Below are 13,425 nucleotides of genomic sequence, written 5' to 3' on the forward strand. Positions count from 1 at the left end.
AAAGGTGGAAAAAACCTGTTTATTAAACAATAAAACCAAAACAATATCAAACAATGAGACCCCTTGCCACTCCAAAAGAGATGACAAACTGAGAAAACCCCATCCTCGGGTTGCAGCTCACTCAGTCTCTGAGCAGTCCCTCAGTGCTGGAATTGTCGCAGGCCAGGCCCGGCCTGGTGGGCCACAGCTGCAGCTGCCGGTGCTCCCCTGGGTGTTCAGTCTAGAGCGGTTCCAAGAGGTCCAAAGAAAAGGGAAAAAAACAGTCCAGGGAACTTCTTTGCCTCAGCTAGCTGATACTAACTAAAAAGCAAAAAAAAGTGTTCTGTCCCACTGTCTGTCCACAGACAACACAGTCAGGAGCAGGAATGTGTAGGAGCGGAGTACAGTGTCTAAAAACAAACAGCGTGCTTCTTCTCTCCCCCCCTTCACTCTCTGAAACACTCTTAAAGGTGCAAAACTTATTATTCAACATAAACAGAATGAGATGATTGGGGATAAAAGCATCTTATAGTCAACCCAGGACACACCTTCAATGGAGACTCAGATATCAAATTAAAATATATTTGGTAGACCCCCATTAATTTTCACTGGCTGCCTTTGAATTTAAATGGTTATTAAAATGCTTTGTTGTACGGCATCATCTGAGAGAGAGATTCACTGGTTTCCTATCAAAGTTTTGTTTTTTCAAAGCAAAGCTTCATCCTGGTGGGATGCACCCAATACAGCAGGATGAAATTCCTCCTTAGTATTGGAACAACTGTTTAGTATTTAAAGTATGTCAGACTTCTGAATCTCATACAAGAATAAAATACTTCCCATTTGCTAGGGATTGATACCTTCTGTAGCTACAGCACTGGAAAAGGCTACACTGAGTGATTTAGTCACTAAATCATTATTCTGTTTCTTGGCAGGTAATATTTTGATTAAAATTTTACAGACATAAGTGATTTGCAACGTATTTTCTTATTTCCTTTGCCGGAAGGCTGTCAGAGTTTCAGGATTCTAAAATAAGCAATGTTTAAAGAAGAGAGTCAATTATAGATGCTTTAGAAATAAACAAAATGCAAGTTTTGACATTAAAAATGGTTGTTTAGAGAAATGAAAGAGAATGTATGGATGAAATTTTGGGTCTGCATACGCAGATTTTAATATTGATTTTGACTGCTGCCAGATTTATATTGTATGCACATGAAGGTGTTACCACACAATGATGTAGTACTTGATTATACTTGCAGTTTCTCAGTGTACTGTATACATTTAGAAGCCACAGTCCATTGCTTTCTGTGGGGATTTCTGAGTAGAAAAAAAAAAAAAAGAAAAAAGGGGAGTAAAGCCATTTGCAGAACTAGAAACAAGCACAGGATTTATTCTCTTAGGAGTGGTTTATGGAAGGGTCCGCTTGCTTAAAATTTGTCAGTGGACTGTTTGCCCTCCTGTTTGTACTTAGCAGTTTGGAGCTGTTGCTCTAAATGGGCAAGAGATGGGTTCCATTTTAATGCCACTTTGAGTTAGAAGCCATCCCTCCTGAATGAGAGAGGCTGCAGGCGTTTTTGGTTTGAGGAGCTTTTTCTGCCTCTGCACCAAAGCAGACCCACAGTACAGAAATGGCTCCTGTTCAGAAAGAACAAAAAAGGATATTCTGACTGTAGCTGAGTGCTTACAGCATTCAGATTCTGTGTCTCATCCAAGCCCTTCTTTGTGTATTTTATCCAGAAACTCCTTATGGATTAAAGCAGCTCACAGCAGAAGCTTGTATATTTGTGTATTAGCATACTTTTTATAGAACCATGGGATGGTTTTGTTTGGAAAGGACTTTGGAAGGGACTTTAAAGATAATCCAGCTCCCACCTCACAGCCCTGGGTAAAGATATCTTCTGGTAGACCAGGTTGCTCCATGCAACCTTGAACGAAAAGGCACCTATTTGAAAAAGGATGGCTTAAGTAGAGATCAATCACTCCTCCTCTAATTACTGACCAGGGGCTGGGGGAATGCTGTTTGTGTCCAGCATCTTCATTTCTTTGAGCATCTTTCTTGACTGATCTTGGTGCATGAAGACAACTTTTGAAAACCCTGAATTCATTAAAGGCCTGAAAAGAGCAGGGCTCCTTGTCCAAGTAAACTGGAAAAAAATGCTACTCTTTTAACCAGCAGCTGCCTGGGAAAATCTAGCCAAAGCTCAAGAAAAGAAAAAAAAAGCAGGAACAGCAGCTTAGTTTAGCATGGTTACCCTGGAGATGAGAGTCCTAGCATAGCTCCCAGGGAAAAGTTGAAAATGATAGTGTTATAGATGATGACGCTTTTTTTTTTCCTAAATCCTTTTTGAGAACTGAAAGTCCAGAGAGGTAGAAATGAATCTATCCTGCTGCTGTGATGTCAGGCCAAGTGGACTTCACGTATATCAAGCCAATTATCTATAGAGATGGGTGGTCTGAGCCTCAGCTCCATGATTTACAGGTGCTTTCCATGTGTGGCACCTGCCCTGCCCTGTGCACACTGGATTTAGCCAGAGCCCCTCACACTGGGCTGAGCAGCATTTCTCACCTCAGGGGAGAGCAGTCAGAGGATGAGAGCTGGAAATAAAAACATGGAAAAAGTCAAGACTCTGAGACATTTTGCCCTTTGTCTTTCATATGCATCACATTTGGTGAACTTGCTCATATTTATATGTCAGCTTCCTCTCCCCCAAAACTGCTTATGACACAATTTCACCTCCATAAATAATGCTATATGTTAATTCATATAAGTAAATCATGCTCCTTCAAATTCCTTAATGAAGCAATACTGCATCATAAGGCATATTTCTCAGTGACTCAACAAGGACATTTTATATGGGATTGCATGCTTTGTCAGGATCACAGTCAATGGAGAGCAGAACCTTCTGGTTTTTGTGTTAATTTCTGTAAGGTTATAAGCTCAGTCTGTTAGACACCAAATAGTGGTATAGGAGGAAAGAAAGGGAAATTAAGGCAAAAGAAAAACAAATCTCTATTCCTGATACTCCATGTGACAGGAAATCATTTTTAATGTGTGAAGTGACCCAGTAACGTGGAATTTCACACTTTCAACCACGCACTAGAGGGAATTATTCTTAGAAATGCAGCTCCTTTAAGAAAAGCAGGGGAGGGAACTGAGCAAACAGAGGGTTTGGTTTTTCCTCTGATGTGAACAACGAACTCATGTGTAGAAGCAAAATTCCCACTCTTCTCTCTGTCTGGCCCCCTTCTTCCAGTTTTTAGCAGATAAATTCAGCTGCCTTCTCCATCACCAAAGCAGGCAGGAAAGGAGATGTGTGGGATGAGCAGAATGCATGCTCTGCTCCTCTCCTCAGCTTCCAGAGCATCTAATCTAATGGGAATGGGAAACAACCCACTGACAGTAGCTGCCACACCATTCTCTCCTCTTCCCCTCCTCTGAGCTAGAAAGGCAGGAGGTTTTGTGACTCAGTTCATGTGTTTGAGGGCTTGCCTTTACTGCTGTGCTGGCTGAAGCCCGTGCAGAGCGCTGCCCAGCGGGATGCACATGCAAAATCCCTAAACAGATCCATGCTGCTCTGAAGTAAAGTTAGTTGGCCGGGGGTGGTGAAGAAGCTCAAGTCCTGCTGACGCTTGAACTGCTAATGCAAATGGGATCCAGTTGAAAGCTGTCGCTCACCAGATGCTAATCCAGTCAGTCAAATGTCAATGAAATAACAATGTCATTAGAGCATCTTTACACCAAGTGATTGACTCAACTGACAGAAGCAATTTTGTCATTAGATGACTTAAATCAACCTTACTTGGATGACTAGTTGTCTTCTGAAGGTACTTCTGTGGTCAGGTGATTTATGTGTTGAAGTTTGCCTTGAAGTACCACTCCCAGGGCCAGAGGGTAAGGAAAAATACATGTTCAAAAAAATTGGAATTTGTACTATTCATCTCTTTTGGGTTTAACAAATTTTAATCTCTAACAGTTGAAAAGAGGGTAAGAAAGATATTTGTTTTCAGTACTGAATAATGCTGTTCCTTGAGTAACATCTTGACAGGGAAGAGAGAGACTAGGGCACAGTGAGTGTGGACAAACAGGGTTAAAGGATGCCAGACCTTATGTGGGATGTTTGTTTTTACAGCTGGCTCATGAAATGTAACATCTGTGTAATGTTTTACAGTGACAAGTTCCTGAACAAACAGCTGCTCCTGGAGCCATATTTTCATTTGCTTTCTTTTTTCTTTTTCAGATAATGGCTCTGGGTCAGGAGAAGGAGGTGAGTACCAAACTCTACTTATCTTTGGTTTTGGTCTTTCTTTTAACAAATCTGTGCCAGTTTTATACACATATATACACATGGCTACTGTATAGCACATGAATTGAGGGAAAATTATGGCACTTAAAATAAGCTTTAAGGTTGCAGTTATATTGGACCATCTCAGAACAGTAGTGGTAGAGGAATAGGTTGTAGTGTGCATTTCACCAATATTGTTCTCTCAGATTTGACCTATATAATTTTTCATTTGTTACCAGCAATGCAATGCAATATTTAGATCCCTATTTCACCTGTGTTTCTCTCCAGAAAATGGCCATTCACAATAAATTTATTACCATTTTCATCTTGCATTTATTTCCTTAGTGTCTAAAGCATCTATTACCTTATGCTTGGTTGAGCTTGTTGCCTTAAATATAAAACAATTGCATTATGATATCTATTAATATGAAGTATTTTACTAAAATATTTTGTTCAAAAAATATATATTCAAATGTATATATATATATGTATTGCTGTATATTCCAAGTGGGGATGTAGTACAGCTAATGGTAGTAGAAGTGTTCCCATCTTTCAACACATCTTAATCTTCTTCCAAGGGTTAAAAAATTATCTTAATTCTATCTTTGATACTACTTACAAGAATACATATAGAATGAAAAGTATGAGACACACATATATATACAAACACAGAAAAACTGTTTTGCCTTTAGGCTTTGGTAGTATTAAGAAGGTATTGCATTTCACGGTGATGGGACTGAGTTTTGAAGTACTGTACATTTTGTCTAGCTACATAAAAAGGTGTTTTTGGGGAAAGACATCTATGGCATCACCGTGTAGCTAAATGTAACAGTTAACTTTTCAAAAACCAGGAGCTAGCTCACTCTTTTTTTCCTGTATGGAGGTGAAGGGGGGCATTTCCCTCCCCCTAAATAAGCTGCTATCAGTAAATTCCTGGGCTGTTGCTAGCTGCTGCTAGGGCCATTCTCACCTTTGCTTCCTTTTGGGCCAGTGTCAGAAGGAACAATTTTCTGCTCAAACACTTCCTCTTCTTACCTCCACAGGTGACTTTTCTGATGCTTCACACTCTTTCCCCAGCTCTGTTTGCTTCTCCTTCCCCCTTTGTTAGCCAGTCTGTTATTCCACTAGGACTGCGCCCTGCGAGCCAAACTTTCTGGTCTTGGTACTGCTATGCGTTTATGGTAGGAGACAGATGACAGTAATTTAGTCATTCATGTTTCACTTTTTTTTTTAGAACAGTTTTAGAAAACTTTGAATGCCATTGAGATTAGTTGGGTTTGGGTTTTTTTTGGTTTTTTTTTGCAGTATTTTCTAATAATATTTTTGTATGCAAAAATCCTGGTTAAAGTCCCTGTAAATGTTACTGTGTTGACCTGGAAGGGATTGGCAGCCGACTGATAGATGTCAATTTCTCTTTAACTTCAAGAGAAATTTTGAAAAACATAGGCCAGAACATGCTATGTTTTGTTGGTTTCACACTGAAGAGGTGAAAGGTCCATGTTCAAATATACTCATTCCTTGATTTGGGGCGGGAGGCTGAGCCCAAATCCACCTGTGTGGGCAAGAGAGACCCACATGGGCTTCCCTTTGTCATTGCTGTTCTTTTTGTTCTCACTTGAAATGTTCATTGAGCCTGGGACAAAGAGCTGGGGAGGAAGGATTCGTGCAGTGGAAGGGCTTTGTTAGCTGGGGCTCAGCATGCCAGTGCATTTGAATTATTTATGCAAAATAGAATGCCATCGGCTGAGGAGGTTTGGTGGTCCCTGGATACCTTGCAGAAGTAGATGGTGCATTGTCTTGGGAGGTGGAATATGTAGATGCAGTTCACTTCAGGCAGAAAGAATTGAATCTGGTTCCCTTGGCCCCAGGTGAGTTTCTGCAGTGCCTGGGTATTGAATTAAGAAGGAACAATGTACCCACTCTGTCCTCCAGCACTTTTGTGACATTAGGCCTTCATTTATTGGGGTTTCTTCTGAGTGCCTTTGGGCCAACTGAAATGTTCCTTCTTCTGTTCAGTACGAAAACAGTTAGCTTTAGTTCCTAATTTTAGGTTAAGGAAAAGGAAATTTAAACAACGAAAAGTTGAAAATCCATCTTGGCTCTTCTTCCTTTTTTGATATATCTTGGATATTTGTGATACATTGAACTATTCCTCTCCTTGTGTACCTTCCTCGCTAAACTGGGTGTTGGGTAATACTTCTGTGGGACAGTTGGTTACTCTTCAACCTGTTGTGTCATTTTCCATGTCTGAAAGCAATCCTTCAAAGAATGGAAATCGTTGCTGCTTTGGTTATTGAACTCTGCCCTGGCTGAAAACCCAAGGAAATTTTTGTAACTGGAATTTGGGCTTTTTTTCATAATTGAGGTAGCTGTAAAAGTGTTACATGAAAACATTAAAACCCAAAAATCTTACTACAAGTTAAGGGAATTCAGAAGGAAAACCAGACTTCTGGAAGACTGTTGGACCTATTGAGGATGGAGATGCGTTGTTTGTGTTGGAATCCATAAAGTTAGAGGGTTTTTAGGAAATGGTTAAAAAAGTATAGGCTTCAGACTAAAGTTTTGTTAGCATTGCAAATACAGCAGAAAAGTTTCCCAAGCAGTAGAGCATACGTGACAAATAACAATAGGCCTCTGTAGAATTGGCTTAAGGATGGCAACAAGGTTATTTAATGTATATCTTTAGAAGGTTAGCATGAAGAGAGCTCTGTTCTTTGTCTCTTATGAACCAGTCTTTGTTTTAACTACCATTACGTGTGTTTTATAAGATTGGATAGAATGCTTGTCAATATGTGTTGTTCTATGTATGATTGGCTGAAATCTAGGCTGAGATGGTTTTATGCTATGCTGTAATACTCCACCTCCTTTGCATTCCCTGTGGATCAGCGAGCTGTTAACATCCTGTCTCCATTGTATAACAATGTCTTGAGACTGATGTGCAAATAATAAAAAAGGCTCTTCACTGGTCTGGTTTGTCCAATGTTGTCCATATCTGGACGTAACTGCCGCGGCAAGTGGGTTCCTTTCTTAAGACGTGGGTTCCTGACACAATTGGACCTATATCTACCCTTCCCCCGCAGTTTGGAATCCAACCAAGAAAGGACAGGAATCCAGGCAGAGGGTGACCTGCAGGTAGAGGTGCTCCACGGTGCCCCCCACACTTCTGTCTCTCTGGTTGTTTCAGCTGTGTGACTGTCTGCTGCAGACCTGCATCCTGGCCCAAACTTCCTCATTTTCTCAGTAAAGGAATGTTTAATCTCATATTCCTGGATAAGGGTGCTCAAATGGGAACCTAATTCCCTGGGGAGCCTCTGTGCCCTAGGGATTGGGTACAGCTGCTGCTTGGAAGCACAAGGAAGCTTCAGTGGAAGTGGAAAAAGGCAAGGATGAGTGAGAGAGAAGCAGCAAGCGAGCAGACATACTAGCTTAGAGACTTGTGTTTGCTTCCTAGGATCTGTGATTCCAGGTGTTAGTCACACAATCAGTGTTTGCTGTGTTTCTCAAACATGCAATTAGTGTGATTGTGTATGCACCAGTGATGCTTGCACACACAGAATGGATGAGCACAGCTGCTTGTGTGCATTCAGGAGGCATTGCAAGTGCTCTGCAGAGGCACTGCTTGCTGCTGGATTTTTAACTTTGAAAGAAAGTAATGGGAAAGCATCTGATTTTTGCTCTTCAGTTGCTATATCTCTGCCTGAGGCAGTCACCACTGCTGAAATTAGCTGTTGGCCTCATGTTCAGCTAAGATTTGTGCTACTGATTCACACTGTTCTTTTTCATTTTCTGAATTTCATTGCAGAACAATCTCATTGCTGATTCTGAAACTTGACTTCATGCATATTCTCCCTCCTACTCCCAAACTATGATGTTAATGTATTCATTTCTACATTAAAAAAAAGAAAAAAAAAAGAAAAGTAGATTTAGAAACAAGAGAAAAACAAAAGATTTTTTTCCTCAAAGATTACTTCAGACAATATCTTGCCTTAGTAGTTATCATGTGCTACAAGAAAAAACACCTAAGACCATGGAATTGCTGGTTGAGGTTCTCCACAAATCATCTTCACTGTTACAAAAATGCTAGATTTTAGGAAAAGAATTAAGAGTGGGAGAATTTTTTCAGTATGCCTGAATGAGATGAAGTAATATAATTTTTAAGGATGACACAATTGTCTAGTTGCCCTCTGACATTCTGAATGAGCTATTTAACTTTTCTATGATCTGTTGGCATGAGTTGTAATAAAAGGACCCATTTGTCTAATTTCAGAAGCCTGAAACTTCATTAGCATAATAAAAATTGTAGTTATGAAGCCAAGCAGTTGGCCACTTGCGGCAATGGGTATCCTGAGCCACTTCTAGCAAGAGTGTATGATTGTCAATTCAGAAATGAGAGAAATTTCAAAAATCTCAACAGTGAGATTTTATATATTTATATATTATTTTATATATCTACCATTATGTTTCACTTTTACAGAAGGCAATGTCAGACAGCCTTTAAAGAGTTTTACTCAGACTTTAAAGAGTTGCCTGGCTGGGGTCATGGCTGAAGATGCTGGGATCCTTTAAATTTTCACCTAAAATGTGAGCTCCTCTCTGTATTCTCATATGAATCATTCTGCAATTTCCCTGTTCTGAAGAACACAGTCATAAAATTAGCCCTTTGTTTCATCAATATTTTGTTAGAATTTGAGGCAGAACTGGAAAAGGACAAAGTACAGGCTCAGATTTGTGTTCATCTCTGTCAATTGTAAATTGCAGCAATATTTGAATTGCTGGATGTATTTCCAGAACATGTAGATTGGGGCATGAAAAATTATTCTGAGGCCATCACATGCACATAAAAATGTAGATTGCCAGCTCACAGCTGTGATGTTGACTTTGTGATATAGTAAAGCCTTTGCAAGAATGTGTTGAAAACCATCAGCATTTGTAACATACACCATGAAAGAGCTAACAAATGGTAAAGGCTTTTCAAGCCAGCCTCTCAGAAATAAATCACTGTCCTAGAAGAAGCACGTTCCCTGCTCTAGTAATCAACCAACAAGGGTGAGATTTCTAAGTGCCCTACTATGCCCATAACATTAATTTTTAATTCATTTTGTTCAGTGTTTGTCTGCGTACCTGAGCAAAATGCCCTTTTGATATTAAAAAAGTTGTAACGGTAGTTAGACAGATGGCACCCAATCATTTCAGGCTTTTAAGCTAAGGAAATAACATGCTTGCAATACATATAGCTAAGTTAATTATTATTAAAATAATTTGTTTTGAATTTCTAATCCCTCGGAAATTTAATAGCTGAAGTAGCTTGTGATGAACGTCTAGCAGATTGCATTTAGTAATTAATAAATTGATATACAGTATGTGCTTTTTAGCAGGCTGCCATCTGTTCCTTCCCCTCACTGGGGACAACACTTATCCAGTAATTGTCACACAGTCAGGGTGGAATAAACACACACAATTTAGAGCCTCGAATATTTTCTATTTTAATTTGTAATAGTGCCACTGATTTGTTTTAATGTATTTTAATATGACTTGCAGAAACTTGGTGGTGATTAGCACCCTGGATAGGAGGTAGCATCAGGTCTTTTAGCTATTTCTACAATGATGTGTGACATAGAAAGATTTAAGATGCGGATTCCATCACCTGGCTTTTCACTGAATGCCACTTCAGCTTCAAATAGCCCTATTTATTGTTGTCAAGATCACATTCTATGTAGGTAAAATTAGCACTCAAATAAAACAAGCAAGAATTGCTGTTTTTACATCAAAGTTTCATAAAGGCAGAGGCAAAGACCCTAAATGTTCAGGCACCCTGTTGGTGGAGACTCATTCTAAGCAGGTTTTTCAGGGATGCTGGAGCATGCTTGGAAGGATGCTGGAGCCAGAGGCACATAAAGAGAGACTCCTTTTCCTTCTTGCACAGGATATGTAATAAATGAGGACAGATTCATCTTATATACCCTGCACTGGGCATCCAGTGTGTTCATGGAATTGGGGGACACCTCCCTTGGCATCTGGTGACTTTCTTGTCCTTTGTTTCCTACCATCATCTAATCATGCTTATTTTCCCTGGTGCTTACTCTGAAGCTGTTGAGTCATCCTTTGGAGAAAAAGGAGTTAGCTGCATTTTGAGCAGGGTGCTGGAGTAAGTGGGTACTCGAGTTCTTTAAGTGGAGGTTTCTGCAGTGTGAAAGCTGCTCCAGTCTTGCAATATGCCAGCTTTTCCTGCCGTTATCCACCATGTCATGTGCACAGAAGCAAAGCAGAAGTTCCAGTTCTCAGGCCTGTGAAATCGCTAACATCTCATGAGGGTAGCGGTGGTAGGGAGTCCTACAGTGCTCATCCTCATGTCCTTTGCTTATTGAGTGACACACTGTCATTGTCACAAGCACTGGGCTTATGACAAGCCAATCACCTTGGCTGGGTTGTGATTAGGGGAGCAATCTTCAAACTCCCCTCCTCCAGGCACCTCAGTCATAAGTAGACCCAGCATCCTCCTGTTAAGCCTGTAATGCCTGTTCTTGCAAAATCCACTTCCAAAGGCTGGTGCCTTTACTGAAGAGTGCTTGAAGCAGCAGTGTGTGGTCCACACTGCACATGGAAAGGATCTTTCAGCCACATATAGAGCTCTGCTGGACCAAGCCAGGCTTTGCTTCTAAGCCAGCTGGGTGGTTGGAAAAGAGAGCAGGACCTTCCACGCTGCCAAATACTGCTTTGGCATATGATCCAGCAGTGCAGTCAAGAGAATTCAAGACATCACTTGCCAAAACTTTGGGAGAGCTCAGGGAAGTGTTGCATTTGCTTTAAATATACAATTACAGTCAAAAAGAGCAGGTTTACAGCTTTCTTTCAAATTACAGGAACAATCTCCTTTTTAACTAAGTGCGTCATTAAAGTTGCCCTAAAATTTAATGGAACGTAGGATAAGTCACTGAGCTCTGCAGTGAATTGCAGTCCTTAGTGTCCAGTTCTGTGGACTGTGGTATTTTGAGAGGAATTTCCAGTGCTAGCCATACTTAGGGAATCACAGTCAGAAATCTTTTTGAGATTAGTTAATCCCATAAGATACAGTAAAAATCATCATGATCCCAAACCAGTAAGGAATTGGTTTTCAGAGGGGCTTTCCTGGACATTCTATCAAGGAATTCTATCTATACATGGCTTCTGAGGAGTTCCAGCTCCCCCCCTCTTCACTGGGAACAGTGATAAATACAAATGTACAGCATAGCTCACTTTCCAAGCTGTGCCTTAGGGCAGACAAAACTTCACCTTGACACAGATGGATGCTCTTGCTTTAAGCCTGATTGAAAGCCCTCAGCAGAAACCCAGCCACATTACCATTGTAGGAACACACAAATGAGTTGCTGAGGGAAGCAATTTACTGCTGCCCAATTCCTCCAGAGCTGCTCTCCATTGGCAGGCTCCTGCCCTGCAGCTCCTAAGATATAGCTGGCCATCTTCTGCACAGGAATAATGACTCGAGGAGAAGTGTAGGTAGCACAGCTCAGAGAGACAACTGGGAGCCACTGATCCTGTCTTTGTGCCTTGTTTCTTTTGAAGGACAGAGCATTAATGAGGTGCTGCCCTGAAACATGTAAGGAAGCTGAAAAGAGAGGGAAAATGAGCTTTCACTCAACATCAAATTAATATGTCAAGAACAGAATTAATCAAGATACCCACAAAACCAAGAAGAAGAAATTCTCTAGTCATCTATACATCAATATTAGAAGCTTGCATAATAAACAAGAGGAGACCGAATTTCTCATTTGGGAGCATATTTTGGCCTAATTGTTATTACTGAAACCTGCTGGGAAGATCAAATTGATTGGAATATTAAAATTAATGCCTACAGCCTATGTAGGAACAATCAGATGTGGGGGAGAAAGGCGAAGGGAAAGGCAACATGTCAAGGGATATGTTGCCATTTGAAGATGCTTACACGAGAGAAACATGCTCTCATATATTAATGGGTTAACATATTTTAACAGGACACAGGTGTACAGGTCTGCTACCAATTCAGGTTGAAAAACAATATTCATCTACTCTGTGTTGGTGGGAAATTGTATTGTGTTTTCTTGAAGGACTTGTCTTTGTTCCAGCTGGGGCAAGGTTCATTTTTGCAGTGGCCAGGAGGTGGCATGGCCAGGACCCAGAAGTTATTCTACACCACCTCACAAATTGCTGGGGGCAGGGGAAGGGAGTTTTTTATGGAAGGAATGGCTCTTTCCTGGTAGGGGCAACATGGCAGCAGTCAATATGGGTGCTGCAGTGAGAATTTTAGTATGTGAATCACTCTCTCTTCTGTGCACTTTTGTTTTTAATATTGTTGCTGTTACTGTTTGTTTTCTTATCTCATTCTGTCTCCAGTAAATTGTTCTTGCCTTGACCTGTGAGTTTTAGTTTTTATACCACCAGTTTACCACACCATCCCACCACAGGGGCAAGGGGAAGGGGAGAGCAGAGCCAGAGAGCAGTACGTGATTTGGAGATTCTTGCTGGGGACACTGAATGGGGAGTACCATTCCTAAACCACAACAGGACATCAGTCTATATTATATCCAGTGTCTACTACTGTCACTGCTAAAATATAATGCAGCTAGTAGTAAAAGATGCTTCTGAATATTGTGGGTCACTGATATGCATGAGGTCCAGCAATCTAATCTAATCAAGAAAAAACAATAGTCACAATTTTTTAAAAACAAATGGAATTTTAAAAGGTAGATAAAGCAATTTTAGGAAGGGGGGCACGGGAAAGGAGAGAGAGAGAATTTTACATCAAATAATTCATAGAAACAATGAAAAGTAGTTGTGGGCTGTGATTCTGAAAGTAAAATGGTATTGGGACATTCACAGGGAGCATAACTTGAGCTGAAGAGGAAGGGTGTGTATGCTGCATGTGCATGGTGTGTGTTACTTATTTTACTTATTTTATAGTGCAGTAAAAGTGCTCAGTAAAGCACTCTGGTTGCATTTGTAGTCCAGTCAGATAGTATAAATGAGTTATGATGAAATGTTTTCCATGCAAGTGGTACCATAGAAGGATTTTAAGCATGGTGAATAAGTATTTTGTAACCAGCAGGTTTGCCAGGTTTGCACCTGAAAGCTTTAAAAATGGATGGTAAAGAATTCTCTAGGGTGTTGATGACTTTTTGTCTCGTTATCTTCA

General features: G+C 40.4%; 1 protein-coding gene across 1 annotated transcript in view; it reads left to right on the forward strand.

The window, feature by feature from the left end:
• TMEFF1 (transmembrane protein with EGF like and two follistatin like domains 1) overlaps nucleotides 1-13,425 on the forward strand; it is a 116,178-nt gene that overhangs the window by 75,378 nt on the left and 27,375 nt on the right. The window contains exon 4 of the mRNA XM_005482927.4: nucleotides 4,215-4,241. Within this exon, the coding sequence (XP_005482984.1) occupies nucleotides 4,215-4,241 (27 nt within the window). The remainder of the gene's footprint in view (nucleotides 1-4,214; nucleotides 4,242-13,425) is intronic.

Source organism: Zonotrichia albicollis, chromosome 1 (genome assembly GCF_047830755.1).
Source record: "Zonotrichia albicollis isolate bZonAlb1 chromosome 1, bZonAlb1.hap1, whole genome shotgun sequence".
Lineage (NCBI taxonomy): Eukaryota > Metazoa > Chordata > Aves > Passeriformes > Passerellidae > Zonotrichia > Zonotrichia albicollis.